Here is a 20,284-nt window from a genome sequence, read left to right on the forward strand (position 1 = left end):
AGGACATTACTTAAGAAAAGATAAGAAAAATCTTCAATCTAATGGATGATTTCTTAATCAGTTTACTTTTTAACTGAACAAAACAAAGGAAAATTGCAAGTTTACTTGAAATTTTTATTTTGGAATCTATGTTTGCCATTTTGTTTTTAAGTAGTTATAATGTTATGCAAGAATTAATCATGACAATATGTTTAGGGTGGTCAGGCCTAAAGATGAAATTTTAAGTCATTTTTCACATTTTGACTTAAATATCTACATACGTTTAATATTGTTTTCTAGAGGGGTACAGAACGGCCGACATTTACAAGAAATTCAAATAATTAATACGAAGAAACGAAAAAATCTTAATACTGAGCTTAGAATAATTTCAAAGAGAATTTTCAGTATTTATTATTATAAGCAATTTTAAGAAAGATACAGGTTGCGTAGACTTACGACGGCCGTATATACTGATGAAAAATATTAACTTTTAATAATTTTTCTGATATGATTTAAATATTTTGGAAATTTTATGGAGTTTAAAGTTCAGATAAGAATGTATTTAAAATCAGATGAGCATGTTATTAGGCCTATTTATGCGAAATTGCAATATTAAAATTAATTTTCAAAATTAAAATTGTACAGAAACTACAACTGCAAGACTCTGAACCCCCCCCCCCCCCCCCCCCCCTCTTCAATATGCCATATACTTTCATTTTAACGAAGTATTATTACTATAAATCTTAAAACTTTTTTAGATTATGGTCAAATAATCTTTAAAATTGTATGACAGCTACTCTACCGATTGTCTTTGTCCAATTTCAATTAAATAGAGTTCTGGCATATACGGAAGATTTTTTTGAACATTACAAATTAATAGATATATTTGTAATATCTTATGAATGTAGCTCTTAAGTGTATAATAAACGGGATATATAATGATAAATTATTATAGCTACACTAATCTACATTATGCTAAGAGAATTAAGACTCCATTTCCCTCGTCAATTCATAATAATTAAAATAAATATTCAGGCACTTTCCAGTTTAAATTTGAATGGGGCAGAGGATAAATTTTTGAATTTAATAAATTATTGTACAGTGTGTTAATCAGCTCCTTTCAAAATAAATTTAAATTCAATTAATTAAAATTTAAATTTTTAATAATTTCAAATACGTTTTCTAATTTCAATTACGTTCTCTAAAAAGTTTCAGTTTTCTAAGAATAATTAACCTACAATTTTTTCAAACTAATTTGCTTCTTATTCTACAATTTTATATTCTTTAGGAGAAACTGAATTGCAAATTGCTGATGTTTCATCACCAAGACCATATACAACTTGGCTATCATTATGTGATTCACGTAATTTAAATCCAAAATGGGGTGAATTAATGTTTTCACTCAGTTATTTACCAACTGCAGAACGTTTAACAATTGTTGTTGTTAAAGGAAGAAATTTTCAATTTGAACAAAATATTAATGAATTGGAATCTCAAAATATTTTTGTTAAGGTAATTATAAAAAAATCAAATTTAAAATCATTTTTTTTTTTAATTTTAAATAAGATTTAAAAATATTTTGAATTCAGTAATATTGTCTATTGATAATTAATTAAAAAAATATTCAAGGACAATAATAAAATGCAAGATACCAACTTCAAAAAAATTCAAAAATAATAAAAAACTAGAAGATATTCAATGTCAATAACAATCATCAGAAATTCTGTACATAAGTACGAGAGTGTAAAACAAAAAATATATACACACATAGTTATAAGGAAATGAAATTTCAAGAGTTTTTTTTTTGTTAAGTGAAAAATAAAAGAACGAAAACTCTGTTATTGTATGATAAAAACAAAACCCGTATACTAACCATATTTAATGCAAATTATTAAAATACCAAATCTATGCATTCAATTTCTTCATTTATTATTATTATTATTATACGAGTAATCTACATACATAGTTTATATTTTTAAAAGGGAGTGGATTATCCTTGGCATACAAACATATAATGCATGTGTATGCGCATAAAAGTACATATGAAAAATTTTTTCATAAGCTTCGCATAGATTAATCTCATATCCGTAAATTTTATTCAACTGAAAATTTATTTCGATTCATATAAAATATTTATATTAATAATGGGGTTGCCATCATTTTCCAAACACAAAGTTAAAAATAAATTATATAAAAAAATTGATACATATGATGTAATATGAATATAAGCATACAAAATATTTTTAATAGATACGCGAGAACAAAATATATTTTTAGTTAACATTGAGTTCTGAAATACAAATAAGGCATTAAATTAATTAAATTTAGAAAATTTATATTCAAGTTGTATTCAGGCTATACTAAATCGGATTCAGTGACATTTTTCAATGCAATGAAACTAAAGGTCCAGGAAAATTAGCATGATATTAAGTATATAAAATTTAGTAAGGATATGGTAACACTGAATGAAAAATGCCTCAAAACAATATTATTGTGTGCATATGTAAGCAAAAATTTGTAAAGAATCTTTTCATTTTCATAATCAGCAATATAATATTTGCATTCATACAAGTAATTGTAAAAATATAATCGCGTTTATTCAAACAAAAATAATTTTAATTTTAATTTTACAGTTTTTGAAATTGAAATAAAAGGCTATAATATGGCATATGCATTCACAACGTTTACTACATACATCATTTCGTAATTATATATTTTGTAGGGAAATTAATATTTTAAATGAAAATGTTAATTTTATAGAGAGAAATTTATTTTATGATGTAAAGAATTAAGTTTGTTTCCAGTCTATTGGAATTGTTACTATTTTACCATCGATTTTACCATGACAAGAATTTGTGTTTTAAAGTAGGAAAATTTTTTTTTTTGAAATTCAATAAATTTAATTGGAAATCTTCTTTGAATATAAAGAATTTTCGCTGTTATTTTTGCGATTAATAACAATTTTATTTTTATGACCTCAATACCGTTAAATATAATTTATTATTAACACTATGAATACATTTGCACAGAACATTCTAATCATTTATTGGAAACTACAAATGGAGTCAGAGCCCTCTAAAACTTTTATATACTAAATATACTATTTTAACTTGATCGATGAGCCATTTTTGATTCCACCAGCTCATTTCTCTATACATATTTCTTTATTAATTGAGTAAAAATAGAAATCTCATGATAAAAATTTTAAATTTTCTTTCAAATCACGTTTTTCCATGCAAAATATTTTATAAAAACTATAATCCATTGATTAAATATAAATAAAATGAATGCATTTCTCTTGCAACACTCAAAGATCCTTGAATTTTCTTTGTTTAACAAAATTTCTTTTTATATATGAAAGATTCTAGGATTCAAGTAAAACACATAAAGGAAAGTAAACCATTTACATTATTTTGTTTCTTGGATTTCTGTGGTAGAAAAAAATATTAAATAATTTTATTCTGCGCATAAAAAATATATTAAATTTTATTAAATATGCTAGCAGTAAAGTAAAAAAGAAAATTGTTTGTAGAAGCAAACAGTGATTGAAGACCCTTTGTTAAAGAAATATTTTCTATAAAAAAAGAAAGTTCGCGAACGTTCTGCGTTATTCTAATATTCAAAAGAATAACGCCCTATTCTTCTATTTTTATAGAATAATCTAATATTCTAAGAATATTAGAGTATTCTATAGAATTTTTAACTTTTTAAGCCTCATCTAAACTCAATACAAAAAAGGAATATGACTATTCTCCTTTCTCTATATCGAAATTAATCATAAATTTCAAAATTGCAAAAATTACTAAAAAATATCTGAGAATTTCAGAAAAAAAGTACTCATAATTTAAGTTTTTTAAAACTATTAGTTCACCAATTCACCATTCAATAAATTAAACGGGTCTTTTGATACGCGAAATCAAATTTTCACAATTTTTATATTTTTATTATTTTAATTATATACTTAAAAAATCTAATGAAAACCGATGTCCTTTGGTATTTCTTTCATACAGGTATATTTATTAAAGGACAATAAAAAAATTTCTAAAAAGAAAACAACTTTAAAACGTAAAGATCGATGCCCAATATTTAATGAATCAATGATATTTAGTATACCACCATTTTTACTTAATACAATACAAGTGCGCCTTACTGTAATGAGTATATCAACAGATCAACAATTACCAATTCAACAGCAGCAGCAGCAGCAACAACAACAACAACAATTACAACAACAATATTGTGAAACTCTTGGACATATTTTCATTGGTAATGGCACATCTGGTAAAGGTATTAAACATTGGAATCAAATGTTATCATCATTACGAAAACCAGTAGCTATGTGGCATCCATTGAGAAAAACTAAACCAAAATCAATAACAAAAGATATTACATAATAAGATTTTTCACATAATATATACTTAATTATATACATAACTGTAATATACAATTATATAGATTATGTATAATATTATTTTAACAATACATTAGATATTTATTCATTAAAATTTAAATTATATGTAAAAAAAAATTTATATATACATATTATTCATTCTTGTATACTCATTTATATATATATTACTACCATTTAGTAAAATTATATATACATATACACAAGTAAATGCATTCTTGTTAATATACATATATTAATAAAATGAATCATCACAAAATCCTTATAGCTAGTTAGTTATACATGCTTATACACATGCATATTATATACATAAGAATATCCTGTTTTATTTCATTTTAAATAAGCTCATTAAAGCGATTTTTTTATTCAATTGAAAGTTGCAAAATATTGTATTTGGCGGTAGACGGAGTTTGAATTTATTAAAATGATAATGTTTGTAAGGAATCCAAATTTGTTGTATATTATTAATTTATTAATTTAATAATTAAAAAAACTGCAAATAAACAGAAATTTCGTTTAGAAATTTCCAAAAATTTCACCACCTACTTCCAAATAAATCTAAATAATCTTCCAAATACTTTTCTTCCCCGAAGCCTGTTATTGCTTCAATTTAAGAGATGTTAATAATGTTTGATTATGCCATATTACACTGGTATATATTGAATAACCGATTTTAAGCATTACTAATAAATTTGTAATTTTAATTAAGGTTGCAAAAATTTCGGAAAAAATAAGTGGATAAGTGCTTGTTCTTTAAGTGATTTATATATTAACTATTTCCTATACGGTTCAGTAATTAAAAAAAAAGTATTTTTCGAAATTTGTATTTCGTTACTTTCAGAATAACTATCTTGTCACTATTCCAAATTTGATAAAAAAATATAAATTAATTTATATTACAATATTACGAAAACAATAAACCTAATGAAATATCTCCGAGACTCAATAGTACTTCCGAAAAATAGATCCAAACGCAGAAAACTAATAGGAAATAATTTTTTTTTTGCTTTTATTCTCGGGTTGTCGAACCTCTAAGTTGGTCTTTCTGAAGAGCCTTCATTTTTTACAATTTTCCAATGCATATACAGGTTGATTCAGAAAGCTATACAACAACATATACCATTGCTTAGAAAATCGAAAATGAGTGAAATTTTTGTTCCAGACTGGGAGCCAGATCTCAAATTTTTCCGAGTTCCAGGGGTTTTAACGAATTTTCACGAAATTTTTATTATTCAATTTTTTGGGATTATAACTCCCATTCTGAAAAAGATAGGAACTTCAAAAAATAGTTCCTAAAAAGCCTAGAGAAAAGAAAAAGACTTAACATAGACATGCTGCTTGATTCTGTTTTTTTTTTGTACCTTCGGAGTATCAAGCATTTGAACTTTAAGAAAAATCAAATTTTTCCCTTTTTATTTTTTTCAGTCTTTTTCTAACTGGATAATTTCGTAAGAAAATTTTTTAAACCTGGGAATTTTCTTTATAGCACTTTTCCCAGCTGCTTAAACTTCAATTTAAGCCCTCGAATATTAAAAAATTTTTACGGAACAGAAGATATAGTACAAAAACCACAAATATTGTAGGCAATAAATTCAATTAAAATCATACCAGAATATGGCATGCCTTTAAAAATTCGTTCCAGCTGCATAATTTTTATAATTTCAGATGCCAAATGGTGTCTAGATTTCGAAAATATTTTTTTTTAATTTTTAAATTGCACCCAATCTGAGAAAAATTCATTTAAAAATTTCATACCATATAGGTACCATTTCTTACAAAAATTGGCAAAAATAAAAAATCTATCAATTTTATTTACCAAGAAAAGTTTCGAAAAAAAATTTTTGATTACTAGATTTTTTTTTTTCCTAATTGAAAATTCAAGTTTTCCTTTTCAAAAATTTGAAATTTTTTAAAATCAATTTTTGTTTTTCAAATTAAAAGTTTGTCTTATTTTTAAATTAATTTTTCTTGTTTTCTCAAAACGAGAAAAAATAGAGTTGACCCTGTCAACTTTATAATACCCGTACGAATTTGTTATCTTATGTGCGAATAAATATGCTATAGTTGACTGTGGGAACTATGGTCTTTGGTTGCCATATTACAATAATTATTTATGTAAAATTTCAGTACTGGGTTTTCAATATTTTCTAAGAAATTTTAAACTCTTTACTGGGTCTTTCAGAAACTCTTTGTTTGAAGTTCCTATCTTTTTCAGAATGGAAATTATAATCCAAAAACCTTGAATAAGTAAAAATTTCATGAGAATTCGTTAAAACCCATAGAATTCGGAAACCCTTGAGATCTGGCACCCAGTCCGGAACAAAAGCTTTACTCATTTTCGATTTTCTAACCAATGGTATAGCTTTCTGAATTACCCTGTATATATATACTTATAGTAAACACCATTATGCATTACAACGCAATTTCAAAAATAGAATTTTGAATAGTAAAGAATTTTTTGCAACTTTCAAAGTAAAAATTAAACCAATATACTATAAAAATTTTAGAAAAAAAAAAAAATAAAACATAAACATTTGTGATATTAAAATATATAAAAAGAAAATTTAATATAAAATTCAACTTACATACATACATACTTATATCATATTTTTACTTTTTTTCTTTTTTATAAATCATTCGGAAACAAAATTTAAACTATTCTACAAAATCAAAAATCAAATCATATACACCTTTACAATTAATTCTATATAATAAAATATAAAAATATTATATTAAAAGTTATTATTATATAATTTTTAATTGTTGAATAAATAAAATTCAAAAAAATACTAGTTAATTAAGGAAGTTTTGTGAAATAAAAAACACAACAAAACAGTAAACAAAAATAAATTAAAAATTTTTTACTAATGCATAAAATAAAATATTACAATTAATATAAATATTTTTCCATAATTATATCAACATTAACTACTTTATAACAATATATATCAAATATATATTAAAAAATTACAAAAAGGAAATATTACAAATTAAAATAATAATGTTAAAATCCTTAAAAATAAAAAAAAAATATTTAACTAAAAAACTCACATATAAATTATAATACAACCATAAATTTTTTTACTAAATTATTATTAAAAAACAAAATTATAATATTAAATAAAATTAAAAATACATATTATATACTTACAATTATAGAATATATACACAAACACATACATATAACAATTTAAAATAACATTTAAAAAAAAAAACAAATACAATTCTTTTCTACATTTTCTCTTATATTAAAACTGTAATATTTTAAATATATGTACATATATGTTCATATCATAATCAAACTAAAAAAATAATACAACAATTACAATTATTATATTACAATATAAATACATACTATAAAACAAATATAAAAAAAAAACAGAATTAGAAAATAAAAAAAATTCAAAATTATATAACACTTATTGTAAAAAATACATAATGCATATGTATATTGTATAAAATATAAATATTTATAACTATAAACATAATTGAAACGCTTTATATAATGGAATTGTATAAAAGGAAAACATTCTAACAAAAAGAAAAAAACAACTCAGTTATTTGAATAATATTTTATTTGTTATATACTATTAATATTGTTATATTGTTAACTTTAATGAATTTTTAATTGTAATTCAAATCCGGAAATAATTTAATGTATTTAAATTTTTAAATTTTAAAATTATAATTTTTAGAACTTTTCTTGTCAACAAACCAAAATTTGGTATTCACATATACATAGTTTCTACATCCTATACAATAATCGAGAGTAATCAAAATCTAAATGAAATAGTAAAGATATAACTACGTGCACTAATTATACAGGAAAGTTATAACTATAACCTAAAATTTATAACATTTATGTATAAAACAAGGCCGACGTTTGAATTAAAGACTGAGCTTTTGCTTACCCGTGAATTCCAACGTTCTTCGGCTCCGTAATAATAATGTTTTGCAATAATAATTTTGCTGTAAATTATGAATACATGAAGCTGGTTTCTAGTGTTCCAGCAACATACAAAAACATGATTAAAAGTAGATGTTTTTTGATTAGGTATGTTACAATTGGTAGTAATTTGGTTATGCATATATAAAATAAATTAACTCAGACAGTCAGAGAATTATTAACTTAATAAATTAAAGAATTGTAACCAATCATATTAGTTACTAAAGATTGCACTTATTCCTAATCGACGTATCTTGGAAACCGGAAGTCAAACAAACACGTTTAAAGAAGTTATTCCCGAATTTTACCGAATAACTTGGATTTTTTTTTTAGCTCCTAGTTTAGAACAACAATTTGATCAGAACAATCATTAATGATTTCCTTTTTGGCATAACTTTTACAATATAAAATTCATTAAAGTAATAGTAATACTCGTATATTAATATTTTTAACCAACTATCAAATTAAAATTTTGACCATTAAATTGTACATGTACAAAATATTTTGTAAACTCCCAACATTTATTTATAATTTAATTATTAAAATACTATCATAAATTAAATAAACGCTTAATAATTTGCATACTTAATTTTAGATGTAAAAAAAAAAATAAAAAAATGAATTTAAGACAATAATTATAAAAAGCTTGAAAATTATCCTTAATATTTATATATGTAATAAATAAATTGGAATTACAATAGCTACATTCGTAATATATTTTAGGGTAGGATATTCAAAATAATTTTCTTATTTAAATAATAAAAGAAGAAATATTAAATAAAATTTTTTAATGATAATTATTTTATAAAATTAAAGGTTCATTGGCGTACAGTATAATTTAATTAAAATAGCTCCAAATTTTCCAATTATAAAAGTTAAAATATCATATAATTTCAAAATATTGTGGGTATATTAGTGTCAGACAAGTCTAAATTCAGTTAATCAGTTCAGATTAGTTTAATCAACTGGAATATAACCATTATATGTGAAACAATCTTAAATTTTGTATATATTTTTATATTTTATATAATAACTTTTATTTACGATAGGATGTCAGAACCAAAACTAGTAAAACAAAGGGGACGCACAATTAAGGAACTTGTTAAGAACACCTTTTATGGGCTCAACAACTATAATTATTGTTATAATAATTATTTGCTCAATATATATTTTTTGTTTTTCTCTTGAATTTTAAATCCACATACATTTACAAATTTGAAAATTTTCCTAAAAATCATATACCTTGCATGCATACCTTATATCTATTTCCTTATTCGAATAATTCATTTGCTAAATACGCGTACATTATATATAATGAATTTATATTATAATTTAAGAGAACAATTTTAAGATAAAATTTTTAAATTTTATTTTAAATCAAACACATCAATTATTAGAAACCGAAACTGCCAAAGCGAGCATATTATATATACCGAAACAAAGAAAGCTGCTAAAGTTTTATTAAATAATAAAAATTTTCAATATTATTGATTAATTAAATTGCATTTTTTCTGAATCCCTATATTATGATAATGTAATTTTGTAAAAATATATAGAATATAGCATCATTCTCAAATTCATCCAAAATATTCAAATATTTAAATGTATAACTTGATTCAAGGCATAAAGTCAAATTTTGAAAAATTTCATTATAAATAATTTTCATATTTTCCATATGCAACCGAGGAACTAGCGCTCTTATAAGAACGCAGAAAATTAAACAAAAGAAAAATATATTTTTGCTTATTTAAGAACCAACAATACTTTTATCATTTGCCATTCTGCTTCAATTCTATTAATACGTGACTTCCAATATTCCTACTTGCATTAATTTATAAATTCGAAATAATAGCTCATTTCTAAAGGAACCAAATGAAATTTCATAATATTTTATAAATATTATTTATTTGGAATCTAAAAATTTCATACTCACATTAATCAAATTTTGAACAAAAATTTCTCAATCCACTAAACAGAAAAGTTATTTTAGCACGCCTACTTATTTTTCTAAAAGAACTTTTAATTACCTTTTAATTATTCTAAATTAAATTATAAGATAAATAAAAATTTAATAATCCTTTAAATTGCTAATAATTTCATTTCTTACACAATAATTAAAACCCCAATTTATTCAAACATAACCTATACAAAAACATACTAAGTATAACGTTATACTATTATCATATAAATTTTTTCTAAAAATCATATTTGTCATTAAAATAATGAATTTTAAATATTATATTTGTAAAACGAAATTTAAAATCAAATTAAAAAACCTAAACACTAATTCAACCTTTTATACTTGCAACAAAATTTTCCTTTTTGATTGCTGCATATTAAATAAATATCGCCTAAAAATATGCCAAACATTTTGGTGCCTCAATATTTAAAAATTAAAAAATAACAACAAAAACTCATAGGTTTTATTTTATATTTTTATTAAAAACAATTTTTTTTTAAATTAACTCTATATGAATTAATAAATATTTCTAAAACTAATCATAATATTTAACCTATATTAATTAAATTTATTATTTGCAATTAAAATAGCAAAAAAAAAGAACAAAAAATTTATTTTCTAATTACTCCTAAAATACTAAATAATATTTTATAAATTTATTAAATGTACAACAAATTTGTTTAAAAAAAAAGGAAAAAACCAACATAAAATTTATCTTTAATGCATTTAAAATGAGTACTTATATATTTGAATTAAATAAAATACAAAATCATATTTATATAAATACAAAATTGTCTAAAAATATTATATATGAAATAATAAAATAAATTTAATAATTTGTTAAAATTTTAATTATAATAATGGTATATAATTAAAATATTATTATGTTATGTAATAAATATTATAAAAAAGAAATATTTGAAAAGAAAAAAAAATGAAATATTATTAATAACAAAGGATTTTTTAATTCTATTAATTTTAGAAACATGTCCCGTTGAAAGATTTTAACTATCTTTGACTTTAAAATTGTAGTAAAACTGTAATGCTATACGCTATTCAGCAATCACAATTCATAAGCTATGAATTGTATGATGAAACGATATTATTGCAATTTTGAAGGCACGTTTGTAGATTTGTAGATTTCTAAAAGAACAGAATAGAGGCAAAAAAAAAACATTTTTCTGCGATCTATTCTACTGCGATCTCCCATCATTTTCTGAACATAATTTGCTCATCTCATGCAGAAATTAAAAAATATTTTTAAATCAATTGAATAGAAATGCGTCAATATTGAACAAGACCAACTTGAAAAAATAGCATCACTACAAATAAATTTGTATAGGATAGAGGCACTAACGAAGGATAGCAGTTTCGCAACTTTTAATTTAATAATTTTTTTTTTTTTTTTTAGCAAAAATTATTAAAAGAACAATAAAATTGATAAAAGTTCAAATTTTATTTATAAATTTATTTTCACATAAATAAATACAGAATATGTACATATATATGTACGAAATTTTATAATTTTAACTAAAACTTACAATAGCCTTAATCCATTTCATTAAATAAAAAGATAATTGTAATTTTATTTGTAAATTTCAAAAATTTTAAATAATTTTTATATATTATTAAAAAGTAATGAAAATATTAGAGATATCTAATTGAACAATATGTGGACACAATTTAAAAAACATTATTACATATTTATATTTTTATATTACTGGGCAATATGTATAATAATACTGTATTCATTTACTATTTTAATTTTACTTTACTTAAAGTATGTGCATTTTAAATCTACTTATTAAACTTATTCATACCTCGGCTGTATTGATTGTCCTATTAATAATGTTGCGTTGTTCAATTTATGTATATTTATAAAAATATTATAAATTAATCGCACTACGGTTGAAGAGTATAACTCCCAAAGAGGCAAAAATTTTTTGAATAAATATTATGTAAAAACAATTTTTGAAAATTTACTGTAATGAAAACTTTTGCGATTTTCGAATTCTATTTGACAAATAGCCTTAAAAACAAATATTTAATATTTAAAAAATAACCTTAAAATTATTTTGTTTATTCCCGATGAATTTAAGTATACATATTTTACCGTGGAAATTGTGTTGCGAAATCAGCGTGAGAAATTATTTCAAGAGCGCTAGTGGACCCCTTAGCGCTCATAACTAAATAGAAATTTTATATAACTTGAATTATGAGTGTTTGACCTATGAAATCAAAATTAGAACAATTAAAATAAATTTTTAATTAGAAAGAAAATCCAATAAACTATAAGTATTGTATTTGATCTAAAAAAAAATATTTTTATAAATTACCAGTGTTACATAATTAAAACAGTAATATTATATATATACAAACACATTTAAACAGTAAGTATACAAACAGTAATATTATATATAAAATAATATTATTATTGTAAAATCATAATGAAAATGAAAATTCAATTATTTTACTCCAATTATTGATTCTATTGAAAAGGATATTTTTGGATTTTTTATGCATTTTTTTGACATCAAGAGAGGTGATGATATTTCATTATCATTTTTAATTATTTTATTACAATTTCTATTATTGCTACTGCTATTATTACTACTATTATAAATGTTTTGAAAATTATTGCTATTATTGATTTTTAATTGATTCACATTACAAGTGAAAGGTACTTCATTTTCATTTTCAATTAAATTATTATTATTTCGTTTTATGTTGTCATTAACAGGTGACAATTTCATATTATTACAATAACTTTCTTTAGATTTAGCCATCATCATTGTCATCATTACATCATTTAGATCTGTTTGGCTATTCATATTATTATTAATACCTTCCGTTTTCATTAAGTTATTATCATCAAAATTATAACCATTTTCATCATTATTTTCATATTCTTGATGCTCTTGATAATGACTTTCATCACTAATAAAAGAATTATGATTATTTTTATCAACATCATTATCATCAATTTCAATAATTTCATTATCACTAATATCATCATCATCATCTTCATTGTCATTATTGTTGTCGTCTAATGAAATTTTCATATTACTTTCCTGATCCAATGATTTTAAATCACTTTCGTAATATTCGTTTGTATAAGATTTGTTTAGTAAATATGAAAAAGGATTTAAGATTGATATTTTATCATATTTGTTAACTATAATTGATGAATTTTCTGTTGTTGTAGTTCTAGTTGAGGCTACAATATCATTTGAATACTTTTTCATTAATAAATAATCATTTAAAATATAATTTGATTGAATATTGCTTAAATTTGTTTTATGATTATTGTAATTTGTATTGGCAACACTTTCAGTCAATTTAAATTTTTCTTGTAAATTATTTTGATTAGATATTGTTGAAGATGTTGTTATTGATGATAATGACAGAGATGTTGGATTTGTTTCAAATTTCGTAAAATTTGGTAATTCTATTTTATTGTGAATGTTACTATAAATCATATCTGATTGATTTTGTATAGTTCCTGCTGTTTTAACACAATTTTCATTATTAAAAATGACATTTTTTAAATTTAAAGGATGTTGTTCATCTGAAGCTGTCATTGATATTTTGTCATTAGTAGTCCTATTATAAAATCCATAGAATTGATTTAAAGCTGTTAATGCATTCAATTGCTGCGAAAGATAATTGGCATCAATTTCTGGATTATCTAATTCACGATCAGCAAATGCTTTACGTTTTCTTATACGATCCAATAATGGTGATCGAAATAATTGATGATATTTGTAATCTATAAAACGATTAAAGAAATTAAATTAATATAAAATATAAAAATATAAAATTATTTATAGTATTATTAAATTAATTGAAAAATTTCATTTAATAAGAAGAGAAATCAAATAACAAATAGAAAATAAATTGCACACGTACGCAAATATTAGTGGTACGCATTCGGGGTGTTTTTATGCTATTAAATGACATATATCTCTTCTTACACTCCTATACTTCTATTATCGTTAACATGGAGAACATGTCTACCTTAACATTTTAATGTATCGGTTTGTCAACTCTAAAAATATTTAGAAATAATAAATAAAATGAAAATTAAAGAATTAAATTAGGAAATGTGTGTCGATTTCTGAAAATAATTGTCATCGCAAATTTTGTAAGAGCAATTATATAGGCAAGTTATACAATGAATTTTAATTTAAAACTACTCTAAATATTTGATTAATAAAGACCCAATTGACATTTACCATCTGAATCAATTTATTTCTTTATTACTTTGATCATTGCATTAATAAATTTATATGACAAAAATCAACTTGCCTATGTTAAAAGTTAAAAATTATTCAAAAGTACTTAATAACCTAAAAAAAATAAAATTATTAAAGTTATAAAGTGTTATAAAGAGTTCAACACTTTGCTTTCATTCAATCATACCGTAAATCATAAAAAAAATGAATTTTCTTTAAGATTTGAATAACCACTAAGGAGCACTTTCGCCTCTCATCATTGAATTCAATTTTTTTTCCCCCTACTACACTTTCGAGTTCACTTAGGCGAATAGCAAATTTAATTCAATTATTCTTTTTGTATATACAATTATTCTTATTTTCTTAAATAAATAAATAATCATGATATTTGTACTTTTTTCAATAAATAAACAATAAAATGAGGAAAAAATTTTTAAAACTTAATTTTCGTAACAATTTCCCTCATTTCTTCACATTTCTTTTGTTTGTTTTTTTAGGAAATTCGATATTTTTAAGAATGAAAAAAAAATATTAACAAAAAAGAATATTAAAAATTTTTATTGAGCCCCGCAAAATGATTAAGAATATTTTTGTTTTTTGCTGTGTTTTGTATTTAAATTTCTATACTAAGATTATTTTCCATTTCCCAAATTTTTATCCAATAAAAAAAAATTTAATTTGTTTGTAATTTCATTAAAGAAAACATAATAAAATAATTTTCAATTTTATTAAATTTTTTATTTCCTAAAATATAAATTTTCTCGTATTCGAAATTTTGTTATTTCTACTTTGGATTATAGCAAGGGAAATAGGAAGGCGACAGAGAATTCATTAACCATAAATTAATTATTGTTAATAGCAAATAATTGGATACATGAATGATTAGTTAAAAATCAAAAAACAATTATTTTGATTTTATTTTTAAAATATAAAAAGCATTTTTAAAAACATTTTTTTTTCCTTTTATTTTCACTTCTTTTAATTAATAAAATAAACTTATTTTATATTGTCATTTTAAAGATTTCAAATTATAAAATCAATAAACAATAATTGAAACAATAATTGAATTCTGATTATTTATAAATAAAAATTTTAGTTCCCAATATACAAAGAAAACAATAACAAGAGGTTAAAATTAATCACAATTTGCAATTATTTGACACATAGCAAATGTTTGGTTATCTTAAAGGCTACTAGGCGCTGTCACAATTCTCAATGAATTTTAATAAAATTAAAATATTTTCATTCAACTGTTAACTAAAATTAAATCTGTTTAAGATATCCGTACCTTTAGTTAATAAGAAAGCAAATTGATCCCTGTGATAATAATATACATATACAGGGTGATTCAGTTAAGAGTAGAATATTATATATCACTATTTAGGGTACCAAAAACGGTTTCCAAGACACAATTATTTTAACGAATTTTTACGAAATTTCTACTTGCCCACGGTTTGCTTATAATTTCCCTTCCAAAAAAGATAGAAGCTTCAAACAAACAGTTTCTGAAAAAACTTTAAAATATTTTTTTTTATAGAATTTTGACCACTTTCTTAAGCTCTAATTTAAATCCGTAAATGTCAAAAAATATTTTACGATCAAAAAATTTTTCTGTATTAAGATTTTTACTGAATCACCCTGTACATACACAAGAATTTTCATTCAGAATAAAAAAACATGTCAAATAAAAACGTCCCTTTCATCCCACCTTGACAAAATTCCTTACTGAATTTGATTTCTGATTTTTTATAACAAGTTATAGGCAATTAGACAAACTTGGACCAATTGCAGGAATTTCCAAATTGGCTCCATGATCAATTTTTCTCTTTTGTACTTGTCTCATTTATAATTGTTATAAAAATCTAATTTTGAATTCTAAATCTAATTTTTTATTTTTATCAACTTTAAAATTTAGGTCTATTAATACAAAACCTGGCCAATTTTTTTCTTAAATTTGTCTAAATCAAATTTGTAAAGAGTACATCCCTTCCCAACTCCCAACTCTGAGGGAAATGTTGTTGCTTATCTATCTCATGAATGCAGTAATATACTAACGTTTTAACTAATTGTTATAATTGAAATGTTGAATCATAGACAATTTATATTTTATAATACTTTACAATAGACAAAATTTTCTTCCAAAACAGATTAAATTTCAGCAACTATTACAATTTCAAAACAACAATATAATTGTATAAAAATCTAATATTCTTATTATTTTTAAATACAAATTTTAAGATTTTCACCTACGCTCTTGTAGCACTGTAACTATACAAAATTTTAGCTTTTAATATTACAATTCACAACGAAAAATTAAATTTAAATTAAAAATTTTTTTTAAATATCTTAAATATCCTAAAAATCTATATACACATAATATATACTATATACATAATATTTACATGAATAACTTCATATGAAAATTTAATAAAATATTCTGCTTTTCCAAAGTAATTTTTACTTGGAATAAAAATGAATATTAAAAACAATAAACACATTACATACACTTGCACATGCAAATGAAAAATCTTATAAATTTCGTCGAGAACTGTTATACATATTTTGAATATTAACAATTTTCAAAAAATCTATTTACAAATGTATTTCACATAGATACACAAATTTATATACAAATATAAGTTTTCTTACAAGTATTATCATATTGCATATTAGCATTAAAATGTGAAGAAGATACGTACATTTTAATAAATATAAGTAGAAACCTCATATAACCTAAAAGAGTGCTAGATCTTGAAAATTTCAGCTCAACACTATACATCAGCACTCTTTCTGTTCAATCTTCTGAAGAATAGTTTGTTTTTCTATTTTTATGCAGTTTTTCATATTCTATTATTACGAGTATATAGGATAGCTTCCTCATTCATACACGAATAGATATGCTGCTTTTAAAAAATATTATAGTAACATTTATACACATGCATAAGAGTATGTGTCTGAAAGATAAAATACCAATATTTTTAGATAGAAAATTAAAAATTTATTTTGATTTTTCTTTTGTTTTCTTTTTTTTCAAATAAGTACATACATTTCGGAAACATCTGCTGTTTATATAGTTAGAAGAAATTACTATTGGCTAGCTATATAGTAAAATATTTTAATAAATAATTACTCTAAGATGCAAATATATATACATAATAATGAAGGCGAATAGACAGTAATGCAAAAACAATAAGAAAAAAAAAATTTCCGACAATCATTTTTACTTAATATGAATAGTACGAAAAAAAATTTTTTTTTTTTGCAATCCGTTTTCTTACAAGTATGAAAAGAATATTGAAATTAATTTTTGGTAAATAATTTTCTATACAAAAAATTTTAAATTACTGTTAATCGAATTCTGTGTTATGAAATTCCGCAAAAATTTTTGAAAATTTCAGAAAATTACTTTAGAATTTCAGATGATGTAAAAAATTGCGTATGGTAGATGGAGCGATTGCCGACCCAATTAACTATGTGAGTTAACACAAGTTTGACCTTAAAATTTTTATCCGCAAAATTTAATAATTAGGTAGCAAAATCTAAATTTTTTGAATTTAAAATTAAATTTTATTTGAAAATTATCTTAAAACTAAAATATGATATACAAAATTTGGAGGTGCGGGTCTTGGTCTAAATTATTCTTGCTATTGGATTTCTACTCTATTCAGTTAGTATCAGTTTTTAGTTAGTAACAGTTCTTATTGTTACCTTATCTTCATGAGTATAAAAACAATTAAATTTCGACATTGTTACTTTGAAATGCTTGAAATTCTTAAATTTTTCTTATAGTATAATTAATTAATACATATAACTACTATATACATATGTATCCTCAAGACATAATATAAAAAAAAGTAAATTAATTACGAAATGGTAAAGTAAATTAAATAAATAAAAAGTACATATGTATTAGAAGTAATATTATATACTCATGTATTTTAAAACGAATGACCTTTATTTATCTGACCATTGGTGCAGTGGTTATGGCACCGGTCCTTTAACCGAAAGGTTTCGGGTTCAAACCCCGGTCAGGTCACTATAAAAATTATATTCAATATTGTTATAACTTAATATACAATACTAATAAATATTATACAAGTAATTTTCAAATATTCGTAATATTCCATATTAAAAAAAAACTAAGAAAAATAAACAGTAAATATTAATAACCTCAAATAATTAATATAAATAAAACTACGGCAGATTAGTTACCTACCTAGTTAAACTCTATGACGCTATGAAACTAGTACATCAGAAATCATGCACTAGCCCTATGCTCCTTCTAAATAAATTTTAAATATTTTTTAATTTTAAACAAAAAATAATATTGCCTATTTGAACATTTTAATTAAGAGATCGAACAAAAAATTTATTATGAAATTAAAATTATTTATTAAATTATTAATTATAACATAAAATTAGACAAAAATGTTTGAAATATATAAAAAATAATAATTTGGTGGCCCCTATTAAACAGATCAGGTCTAAATAACCGCACCACTAATATTAAATTAGCGAATTGTGGATCACATAATAAAATGAGAATTTTAAATTAATAATAGTCAATAAATATGTACATATTATGTGCAGTAGTTGATCAAGTTGAATTTCCGACTAATAGTTAGAAAATTTGTCTATTATATTAGCATAATTTTATTTATTTAAATTGCCCAAAATGGTAATGGTAAAGTAAATCTTTAAAGTATGGGAAGCATAATTTAATTTAATTATAATACAGCAATTTATTCTCGAAATCAATACGTAATCCCCATAAGCCCATACATATTATAATATTTCAAATAGTAACATTTATTCTTTAATTTACGGGGCTCAACAATTTTATTCTAGAAAGTAATTAAATTAAAAAATCTAAATTTTATTTTAAGATATTTTAAATAACTACACAATAAATTAAAATATAGGATTTTAAAAATTTTTACCATAAATTTGTTTTACGACCTTCTAATGTAAATGAAACTATACTAGTCCCAGTAATATCGATTAGAAATAAAAGGAAACTCTATATGCAGTATACAAAAGTAATCCTGGAAAGCGAACAAAAAGAGAATCATTCCTTTTTCCTTAATTTAAAAATCATATTAAAATAAGATTATAATTTTTTTATCCAAATATTTTTAAGCACTGATACACATGTCCTTTTCCATATTTTTTTTTAATTTTTTTTTTTTTTGGTTTCGTTTTTTTAGGTAAAAACGTAAAAAAAAAAGAAACAACTATAAAATTAAACTTTAAAATTCAATAATATGAATGAATTCATATATATAGGGTTCAAATTCATATATACAACACTTGAAAATTTTATGGACAGAAACCCAAATTGTACCAAAGTAAGTATAAAAATTTTTTTGCAAACACACAAAAAAAATCAAAATAAACATATATAAAGTAAAGGTATTTCGCCTTCTACATAAGATTTCCAGGATAATAGCATTTAAATCCCTCTATATTTATGTAAACAAATTCGATATACACACATAGAAGAAGATATATAGATATAAAAGTAAAAATACGGAATATTTATTTATATATTATACTAAGAACAAAATTTAATTTTATGCCAGACGTAAAGGCACCAGAAAGAAAAAAATTCTTTAAACTTGTTTTATACCAATGTCATTTACACTGTACAAATACAAGAAATTTTATAAACCACTGAGTGTTCCGTATTATTTGGTTGGTTTAAATTTAGTTCACATTTTTAGTGAAATAATTCGCAGTTAAGCAGGATTCATTAG

At 22.4% G+C, this 20,284-nt stretch overlaps 1 protein-coding gene across 2 annotated transcripts in view; it reads left to right on the forward strand.

Annotated features, from left to right (window-relative positions):
• LOC129618711 (GATA zinc finger domain-containing protein 14) overlaps window positions 1-4,500 on the forward strand; it is a 130,867-nt gene extending 126,367 nt beyond the window's left edge. For both annotated transcript variants that reach the window (XM_055533650.1, XM_055533649.1), the window contains exons 6-7: window positions 1,268-1,491; window positions 3,990-4,500. In XM_055533650.1, the coding sequence (XP_055389625.1) occupies window positions 1,268-1,491; window positions 3,990-4,373 (608 nt within the window). In that variant the 3' untranslated portion in view covers window positions 4,374-4,500. The remainder of the gene's footprint in view (window positions 1-1,267; window positions 1,492-3,989) is intronic.
• The last annotated feature ends 15,784 nt before the right edge of the window (window positions 4,501-20,284 follow it).

Source organism: Condylostylus longicornis, unplaced genomic scaffold (assembly GCF_029603195.1).
Source record: "Condylostylus longicornis isolate FDR11 unplaced genomic scaffold, ASM2960319v2 ptg000010l, whole genome shotgun sequence".
Lineage (NCBI taxonomy): Eukaryota > Metazoa > Arthropoda > Insecta > Diptera > Dolichopodidae > Condylostylus > Condylostylus longicornis.